Source organism: Babylonia areolata, chromosome 1, assembly GCF_041734735.1.
Source record: "Babylonia areolata isolate BAREFJ2019XMU chromosome 1, ASM4173473v1, whole genome shotgun sequence".
Taxonomy (NCBI): Eukaryota; Metazoa; Mollusca; class Gastropoda; order Neogastropoda; family Buccinidae; genus Babylonia; species Babylonia areolata.
The window spans coordinates 44,634,016-44,644,729 of NC_134876.1; the positions used below are offsets into that span (position 1 = coordinate 44,634,016).

At 46.7% G+C, this 10,714-nt stretch overlaps 1 protein-coding gene across 1 annotated transcript in view; it reads left to right on the top strand.

Moving 5' to 3' along the window:
• Positions 1-2,646: 2,646 nt before the first annotated feature.
• LOC143282607 (uncharacterized) overlaps positions 2,647-10,714 on the top strand; it is a 37,304-nt gene continuing 29,236 nt past the window's right edge. Inside the window, exon 1 of the mRNA XM_076588294.1 lies at positions 2,647-4,060. Coding sequence (XP_076444409.1) covers positions 2,649-4,060 — 1,412 coding nt within the window. The 5' untranslated portion in view covers positions 2,647-2,648. The remainder of the gene's footprint in view (positions 4,061-10,714) is intronic.

The window sequence follows — 10,714 nt, forward strand, 5'->3', positions numbered from 1 at the left end:
TCCTCCTCCTGATCATCATCACCGTCTTCTTCTTCTTTCAGGGTGCGGGTGGATCCTCCACACAACGCCACAAGTCTCTGTCCCACACGGGTATAACGTGTCTCCTCCATCCAGCTGACCTCTGCCGGGTCTCCATCGAAGCGGGCACGACTTCCGTAACCCGCCATATTCTGACCTCAGCTTCAGGGACAGGGTACTCACCAGCAGCGGATGAGCAGTCGGTGAGCAACTGGTGAGCAGTCGGTGAGCAACCGATGAGCAGTCGGTGAGCAACTGGTGGGCAGTCGGTGAGCAACTGGTGAGCAGTCGGTGAGCAACTGGTGGGTGGGCAGTCGGTGAGCAACTGGTGAGCAGTCGGTGAGCAACTGGTGAGCAGTCGGTGAGCAACCGGTGAGCAGTCGGTGAGCAACTGGTGAGCAGTCGGTGAGCAACTGGTGAGCAGTCAGTGAGCAACCGATGAGCAGTCGGTGAGCAACTGGTGAGCAGTCGGTGAGCAACTGGTGGGCAGTCGGTGAGCAACTGGTGAGCAGTCGGTGAGCAACTGGTGAGCAGTCAGTGAGCAACTGGTGAGCAGTCGGTGAGCAACTGGTGAGCAGTCGGTGAGCAACTGGTGGGCAGTCGTCGGTCAGGAACGGTTGAGCCTGACGATATCAGTGTCAATGATCCGCAACGCCTCTGCTAGCGGCTGAGCATTCCCGAGAGTTCGTTGTGAGCAACATCAAGCAGTGAGCAAGTGATATTAACAGTGAGAGAGAGAGAGAGTGTGTGTGTGTGTGATATCAACAGTGAGAGAGAGAGTGTGTGTGTGTGTAATATCAACAGTGAGAGAGAGAGAGAGAGTGTGTGTGATATCAACAGTGAGAGAGAGTGTGTGTGATATCAACAGTGAGAGAGAGAGTGTGTGTTATCAACAGTGAGAGAGAGAGATTGTGTGTGTGTGATATCAACAGAGAGAGAGAGTGTGTGATATCAACAGTGAGAGAGAGAGAGAGTGTGTGATATCAACAGTGAGAGAGAGAGAGAGTGTGTGTGATATCAACAGTGAGAGAGAGTGTGTGTGATATCAACAGTGAGAGAGAGAGTGTGTGATATCAACAGTGAGAGAGAGAGAGTGTGCGTGATATCAACAGTGAGTGACACCAACAGTGCCTGGGGAAAAGAGCAGCGGTCAACGATGTGAGAGTGAAGTCGGGGCGGGTGGGTGGGGGAAGCGAGTCAGTGAGCACTGCCGTCTGTGTGTGTGTGAGAGAGAAAGCGACATCAATTAACGACTGGAAACAACATCCACAGAAGGTGAGCTAAGCCCATCAACATCAGCGATGAACGATGGAACCAAACACTGAGTGAAGTCTCTACCAGCGTTAAGCGAACTCTAGCAGCCACTGGGTGACTTCTACCGGCACTGAGTGATTTTACCATCATCCATTGATTTCTTCCAGCATTGAGAGAGCATCGTCCGAAAGAAACATCTTTCATATTGAGAGAAATAAAAACAACAACATAATTATTTTTTTTCCCAGCTGTACAGCTCGCTCAACATGGGGACAGACTTTGATGTGTGCTACAACTGATTCAATGATTTTTTTTAGCAGGATAGGAGGTAAAGAAAACCATTTAAAAAAAAAAAAAAAGAGTGATCGTATTTCTACCAATACGACTATTTCAGTGTAAAGAAACAAAAGAAAAATACGGGTGGGGTTATTCCTTTCTGATACAAACAATTCTAACGTGATGACAGTGACGGGATGTTTGTACAAGCCGTGGAGTACATAACAGTTTGCACCACCAGGTGAGAGTGAGAACTACCTGCTTCCCCCCCCCCCCTAACCCCCCACCCCCACCCCTTGCCCCCTGCTGCTGGAGGTATGTGTATATGTCCTTGACCTTGTGTCCCACTGGCAGTACCACCTACCTACCTACCTACCTACCTACATCCCCCCTCTGGAATGCAGAAGACAAACAGACCTGGCTGGCAGCGGAGGAATGTGCTGCCACGTGCACCAGCACACACCGTGTTTACCTGACACACGTGGACGGGGAGGGAGAGGGAGGTAGCGAGGTGGAGAGGGGGAGTGGGAGGAGGAGGAGGAAGGGCTGGGGGAGGATTGGTGTTGTACAGTGGGCAGACTTGAGAGAGAGAGAGAGAGAGTGGTGTGGTGGGAGACGTTATAAGAGTCTGGCACGGGTGTTTATGATTGTGTGTGGTAATTGCGGCAGACGGCTCGTGTCTGTGTGAGTGAGTGAGTGTGTGTGTGTGTGTGTGTGTGTGTGTGCGTGCGTGCGTGCGTGCGTGCGTGCGTGCGTGCGTGCATGCGTGCGTGTGTGTGCATGCGTGCGTGCGTTCTAGACTGGCCTCCCTGGCACAGCGTTTGCTGCCAGAGTCTGAGTGCCCGTCGTCAAGTGCTTGGTTTTTTCAAGTCATTAAGCGCCACTGGAACCTTTCACGGAACACGGTACATGTTCCTAATGAAAAGATCTAGAGGGAGTAGTGACTGCGCTTTTTTATGGAGCGGGTTTCAGAGTTGGTGTTGTGAGAGCGGCGTGTGAGTGTGTGTGTGTGTGTGTGTGTGTGTGTGTGTGTGTGTGTGTGGTGCCGTGACGACCGGTGTGGTGAGGCAGGGGACCGGGGGGGAGCGGGTGCAGCAGCCATGTCGACAATACGCCGTGCTTACATGGAAATCTCTAACGGTATTCGGGGTTTGCGCCTCCACCGGGACCAGTCTCCGTCAAACATCAGCGTTGATACCACCACCACCACCGCCACCACAACCACCGCCACCACCACCACATCCACCACCAGCAGTACCACCGCCACGACAACCGTCACAACCTCCTCTTCAACCACCACGCTGGCCTCAACCTCCACAACGATCACGACAACGACGACTTCGACGACGACCTCTCCGGCAGCAGCAGCTTCTGCCAGCGCGGCGTCGAGCACAGCCCCAGGAGCCGTCAGCCCCAAGTCCACGCTGGCCCCGGGCAGGGACGGCACCTCCCTCACCTCCCAGATGCAGGCCTCAGCCAGCGCCACGGCGGCAGCCATCAAGAAGACGATCCAGCGAGGGGCGGAGGGGTCCTCGGCAGCCCTGGCCACGCGCTTCGTCCGCTCGCCCAAAGCGGGCATCGCGCGCAGGATCCGTCGCCTGAACCAGTCCATCAACGGGCATCAGCAGAGGCCATGCGCCGACACCATGTCGGAGCTGATGATGGACGAGGAGTTCCTGGCCAAGTTCTTCCTGTACTTCTCGCCCTCCGAGCGGGGCCTGCTGTGCCAGGTGTGCCGCAAGTGGCGCAAGATGCTCTATTGCCCCAAGTACTGGCTGGACGCCATGCCCGTCGTGTCCTACCGACACCGCCTGCCCAGCCGGGACAGCAGCACGCTGCGGCACGTGTACGACAGCATCCAGCAGCGGGGCTTCGACTCCATCTGCCTCTTCGGGGCCACGGACGAGGACGTGAGCGAGTTCGTGAACAACTTCCAGACGTGTAAGAGCCACCTGCGCTCTCTCAGCATTCGCTGCTCCAACATCAGTGACCAAGGGCTGGAGGTCCTCTTCCGCAAGATGCCCTGCATCTACCGGCTGGAGCTCTCCGGCTGCAACGAGATCACCGAGTCGGGTTTATGGGCGTGCCTTAACGCCAAGATCGTGTCTCTGTGCATCATGGACTGCATCAACGTGGCGGACGACACGCTGGGAGCCATCTCGCAGCTGCTGCCCTCGCTGTACGAGCTGAACCTGCAGGCTTACCACGTGACGGACGCCGCCCTGGCGCTGTTCTCCCCCAAGCAGAGCTACACGCTGAGCGTGCTGAGGCTGACCTCGTGCTGGGAGGTGACCAACAACGGGCTGGTCAACATCGTCAACGCCCTGCCCAACCTGACCGTGCTGGGGCTGTCGGGCTGCAGCAAGGTGTCTGACGACGGCGTGGAGCTGGTAGCGGAGCACCTGCGGCGTCTGAGGGTGCTGGACCTGTCCTGGTGCCCCCGCATCTCGGACGCTTCTCTTGAGTACATCGCCTGTGACCTCGGTCAGCTGCAGGAGCTAGTGCTGGACAGGTGAGGTTTGGGGTGGTGGGGTGGGATGGGGGTGGGAATGGGGGGATATGGGTGTGTGTGTGTGTGTGTGTGTGTGTGTGTGTGTGTGTGTGTGTGTGTGTGTGTGTGTGTGTGTGTGTCCGTCTGACTGTTTGTTTCTATCTCTCTCTTTCTCTCTCTCTCTCTCTCTCTCTCCTCAGTTGGATTGCAATGCCAAATGAATAGTTTTAAAATTGTGAAGCATGCGTCTATGTGTGTGTGTGTGTGTGTGTGTGTGTGTGTGTGTGTGTGTGTGTGTGTGTGTGTGTGTTCGTTCTTTAGTTTAACGTCTTATCACTGTAAGTGATATTAGACGAGGGTAGGAAAAAATCGAGTGGGTGGAGGGGGCGGGAAAATTATTGTGTACGCAAGCGAGTAAGTGAAAGCGCGCGCGCGCGCGTGTGTATGTATGTGTGTGTGTGTGTGTGTGTGTGTGTGTGTGTGTGTGTGTGTGTGTGTGTGGTGTGGTGTGGTGTGGTGTGTGTGTGTGTGTGTGTGTGTGTGTGTGTGTGTGTGTGTGTGTGTGATTATGAGTAGATAAATGAATAAACGTATGTATGTAGTTTATTTACCTATTGATAATTGATTGCTTGATTGACACCTATGTTTATTTAGTTACTTAGTTACTGTTTTAATTCATCCATGTCATTACGTTTCTGTATTTCTTGGTTCATATTCATACATTTATCTGTTAACCCGTCTGTTTGCTTGCTTTAAAAAAACAAATCATTATTTGTGTTATTCCCGTTTCTTTTCTGATGATGTAGCAGGCGACAGATAGGTACGAAAACAACGTGACAGTAAAAATGTCACCAGCAACACCACTGATTAAATATTAATAGAGGAACAATATAATGACCCCCACCCCACACCCCACCCACCCCCCATCCTGCATGCACTGCATATGGAGAGGTGATACTTTTTTTTTCTTTTTTTTTTTTGGAGGGGTGGGTGGGGTGGGTGGGGGCGATTATAAAACAACACAAAAAGAAAAAGAGAGAGAGGAGGGTGGGAGGAGGGAGGCAGGAATAAAGAGACAGACAGGCAGAGAGAGACAGAGACAGAGACAGGGAGAGCGTTTGGAAGAGAAAGAGACAGGGCCAGGGAGCCGGGGATGGTGGGAGGTGGTGTAGGGAGGAGGGTTTCGGGGGTGGTGGCGGGGGGCGGGGGGGGGGGGGGGGCAGAAAAGGAGAGAAAAATTACAGAGAATTGTCAAGAGAGATAGAAAGAAAGACAGAGAGACAGACAGACATGTATATAAAGTTACCATACCGCTCATATCACGTATCAGACGATCTCGAAGTCAGGCACGAATACAAGACCAAAAACCATACAAGCCACACAACTTAAAAAGCAAAATGAAATAAATAAATAAACAGATAAACTGGACTCACCCCCACGAACCAAACCCCAGCCCTGAACAACCTGACCGCCAGGACATCAGCCAACACCAACCATCAGGTCGTCAATTTCAACTCCGTGTCCAGTCAAAACAACAACAATTAACACCCAGCAGCAAAATGTTGTCACACCAAAAAGTCCAACACAGTCACATCTCAGTCCAACAAAGTATCCATACCTGTATCCCACCCCCCACCACCCCACGACGATATTATAATAATTTCTGTTCATGACAACATCTTTTTTTTTTTTTCCAAAGTTACGCAGACAATTTGGAGCAAGAAGGCAAAAAGACAGTCTACTGTACTGTGCACAAGAGTTGTGGCTGCGATGTTAAATAAATAAAGAAAAAAAAGAAAAAGAAAAGAAAACGAAAAAGATAAAGCTCATTTACACATAGAACAAGAAAGGGTGTATTGTTCTTTTTAATGAGATAGTGGGGAGTGTTTGTTTGTTGGGTTTTTAAAAAAAATCTTTTGGATTTTTTGGTTTGCTTGTTTTGTTGTTGTTGTTGTTGTGTTTGGGTTTGTTGTGTGTGTGTGTGTGTGTGTGTGTGTGTGTGTGTGTGTGTGTGTGTGTGTGTGTGTGTGTGTGTGTGTGTGTGTGTGTGTGTGTGTGTGTGTGTGTGTGTGTGTGTGTGTATGTGTGTGTGTGTGTTGCTGCTGAAAATAAGACACAGACAGCTGGAATGAAATTCGTGAAGAAAAAGATGACAAAAAGAGAACGATTTTTTTTTAGCATCCAGAAAGCAATAAAGAGGTAGGCCATAGGGGGCAAAAGAGGAGATTTCCAGAACATTTCCCCCTTAGAAAGCAGGGGTTCTGTTTATGAACAATATATATATATATATATATATATATATATATATATATATATATATATATAAAGCCCAATAACAACACAAATGACATGACCCACCAGAAAGAGTCCACCGCAGACAGACAAACAGACAGACATGCATGCACACACAGACACACAGACAGCCTCAAAAAGAAGAAGAAGAAAAAAAAAAAAAAGCTGCTCGCTCGTCCAGCCATTAAAGCTTGGCAGACAAGCACCTGAAAATAGCACAAGTCACTTGGAAGCTGATTGTGTTTGTTGTTGATGGCTATGCGGGCCATGGCAGGCGCTGTGATTCGGCCTGATAGTAATGACGCAGTCGCACAGCTACTGCGCTCACGCCACATACTTTGAGCCAGATCAGACGATGGAAGCATTAACTATCGTCATTTTCGAGTTCTCTTTTGTGTCCTTGTTGTTCTTGTTGTTGTTCAAGTTCTCGTTGTAGTTGTTGTTGTTCTCGTTATTGTTGTTGTTATTGATGTTGTTGATCTTCTTCTTCTTCTCTCTTTTTTTTTCTTTTCTTTCTTTCTTTATCTATTTTTAATCGCTTTTAGGTAAGAAGAAGAAGACGAAAAAGAAACGAAATATCCAGCATGTTTTCCAGAAGATGAAAAGTTGTTTTTTTTTATAAATAAAAAAGAGAATAAACAGGCCTCAGTATCATAACAAAGAAAGTCACAGACAGATAATGCAAACAGAGAAACAGATACCGCTACAATATAAAGAAGAAAAAAAAAAAGCCACACACAAAATCCATATGTTAAGCCATCAACCCTGGCAAACAACCACCCGAAAATAGCACAAGTGACTACGAAGCTGATTGTGTTTGTCGTAGATGGCTATGACGGTCGTGCTGGGATCTGGCCTAATTGTAGTGACAGAGCAAGGCAAGGTAAGGCAAGAAGCTTATTTCAAGTGCCCCCTGGTACCATTGAAACAATACACACATTCCCTTTTAACTCTACACACCGTACAAACTAAAACGGGATGCAAAAAAAAAAACAACAACAAAAACAAAATGATGCTAACAAAAGCACACAAGAAAATACAAAACAAGTCGCTTTTCCATGGTAACTGACTACCAAAACCAGCTACTAGCAAATAAGCAAATACGAATCACCATTTCCAAAGAACAGGACTATTTTCTATATTTTCTTTTTCAATAGACAAAAAAAAAAAAAAAAAAAAAAGCTCTATCGGAAAGAAAAACGTATAGAAGAGACAAATGATTTCAGTTTTTGCAGTATTCTTTTGTTTATTTCAGAAAATGTTAAGTGGATTTTGATGGACTTTGGGCAGGTTCTGTAGTATCTAGATAAACTATTTTGTATGGTGTTGGCAAAAACGGGGCACAATTACGAATAGTGAAACTCATCAGCACTATCGTACAGTTTTAGTGCACTCACTCTACATACTTTGAGTCAGATTAAGCAACGACGGAAGCATTATGTATCTACGTTTTCGTGTTCTTTTTCGTGTTCTTGTTGTTCTTCGTCTCCACTCTGTTGTTGATGTTCTTCTTCTTCTTCCTCCTCCTCCTCTTCTTCTTCTCCTCCTCCTCCTCCTCTTCTTCCTCTTCTTCCTCTACATCTTTCCAATCATCTCTATCTGCCCCCTCAACCATCTGTTTCCATTCCTCTGAGCACAGATACTAATATCTCATACTAGAGAAAACTAGTGCAATATATGTTCGGAAAAAAAGAGGGTTAGAGTTGAGATGGCTCTGTCTCCTTTGCATTCTGTCATCACGGTACGGTTACTATTTCTGTGACTGTCTGACGAGTACGTTTTACGATAGTCTTTCAAACTGGGCTGTCACTTTCGCCCTGTGTGTTTGTCTGTCTACCTTTTCGTATATCTATGTCTTTGTCTCTGTGTCTTTGTCTGTGTCTCTCTCTGCCTGTCTGTCTGTCTGTCTGTCCGTTTGTCTACCTGTGTCAGTCTCTCTGTCTCTGTCGCTGTCTGTCTCTGTTGCTTCATATTAAACTCTTCACAAAATGAATTCTACATATTGCCTGTTAGTTTTGTAGTTTCTAAAGAAATATATTTAAGACGATCCCAGCGTGTGCAAAACAGAAAAGTGGATGGTGATAAATAAAACAAACAAACAAACAAACAAACAAACATACAAAGAAACAAGCAAACAAAGAAATATATGAAAAAAAAAATAGAAAAGCATGACAGAAAATTGTCGAGGTTCATGCTTATGATAATACATTAACTGTCGAACGAATATAACAGAACCTTCGGGTTATCGCTACTCTGTACTCATACTTGTTGTTTGTATGCACCTCTGTTTTTTGTCTTTTCTGTTTAATAAATGGTGTCAGAGCCAAAGAAGAAAGAAAAGAAATAAAACGTAATAAAGAAGGAAAGTGGAATGAAAGAAAAGACAAGAAAATAAGAACAAAAAAAAGGGAAAAGAAGAAGAAAGGTAATGGGAAAGTTAAACAAAAGAAAATTTAAAACGAAAAAAAAAGAAAGAAAGACAGAAAGAAAGAAAAGAAAAAAAAGAAAAGAAAAGAAAAAGTGCCATTAAAAATCACGAAGGGGAAAGAGTAGAGATGTGACATTGCGCAACAGTCTGGAGCCAGCTCGGACGACAAAATCATCATGGCAGTTGACGGGATGTCAGTTTTCATTCCTTTCAACCCCCCCCCCCCCCCTCTCCCCATCTTTAACCAGATATCCTCATCCCTTCCACCCCCATCCCCCTTCCGTCCTCCCCAACATCTCCTCCTTCTCCCCCACCCCCCCTCGCCCCCACCTCCCCTTCTCCCCTTCTCAGCTATCTTCCACCCGTTCGTCTGAGTGTAGTGAGAGGAGGGGTGCACAATACGATACACTGCATCTTTATTCCTCCATTTGGACATTAAATAGTGCAGGTTTGGAAGGAGAGGGGATTGAGTGGGAGGTGGGTGGGTGGGGGGAGGGGGGGATAGGGGGATAGGGGGGGGGAGGAGGGAATGTGGAGATTGGTTGGTATTCTGTCTGTCAATGGTAAAATGCTGTCTGTCTGTCTGAAATGTCCACTGCTTGTCATTCTGGTTTCGCGTTTTTGTTTCTCTTCAGTTGGAGGCTTTTTCGCTACACCCCCTGTGGACATGGAATTCATATTTGCTGTCTGTCTGTATGTATGTCACACTGTCTCTGTCTGTGTCTATCCGTCTGTCTGTCTGCCCGTTTCTCTCTTTTCTTGTGTTTTTACCCTCCGTCTGTTCACAGAAGTCACACCGGCCATGGATATATCGCTGTTTTCTTTACGGAATAGAGATAAAGGTGACACAAGTTAATTTGAAACTGAAAGTAATGATAATGATGGTGATAATATTGGTGATAATAATAATAATAATAATAATAATAATAATAATGATGATGATGATGATGATAATGAAACTACTACTACTACTACTACTACTACTGATGATGATGATGATAATAATAATAATAATAATAATAATAATAATAATAATAATAATAATAATAATAAAGAAAAGAAATAAACTTCAACAAAAAAGAAGAAGAAAAAAAAAGACTAGAGAAAGCAGGAAACGAAAGAACGAAAAAACAACAACACACACACAAAAAACAACAAAAAACAACAACAAGAAAGCAAGAGAGAAAGAAAGAAACAAAAGAAGAGGAAAATCAAACAAAAGAAAAAAAACAACGATGCCATCTTACAATACCAACCTTTATCATCCCCTAAAGATGACCACACAGGGTCAATACGTGGCCTCTCCACGTGCCAAAAGCATGGGTACTGTATGACATTGCGCAATCGTTCGTACGCCTCCACAACCCCCTAGCCGAGCCAGATTTAAAGCAGATGCCCGGCCTGTGCATAAACCCAACCCAACACGCTGGTCAGGCCTTGAGAAGCGAAACACTCCCTGGCCCAAACCCAATGACAAAAAAAACAACAAAAAAACAAAACCAAAAAAACAAAAAGAAAGCAACTCTTCTTCTTCTTCTTCTCCGTTCACTCGTATGCACACGAGTGGGCTTTTACCTGTATGACCGTTTTTGTTTTTTTTTACCCCGCCATGTAGGCAGCCATATTCCGTTTTCGGGGGTGTGCATGCTGGGTATGTTCTTGTTTCCATAACCCACCGAACGCTGACATGGATTACAGGATCTTTAACGTGCGTATTTGATCTTCTGCGTGCATATACACACGAAGGGGGTTCAGGCACTAGCAGGTCTGCACATATGTTGACCTGGGAGATCGTAAAAATCTCCACCCTTTACCCACCAGGCGCCGTCACCGTGATTCTTCTTCTTCTTCCGCGTTCGATGTTTTGGCTGCGTCAGACGGTCACCCCTGTCGCCACGACGTAACCCACGGTCTTCTCCAGGTCGTGGCGGTCTCCCCAAAGCTGCGCCTGTAGC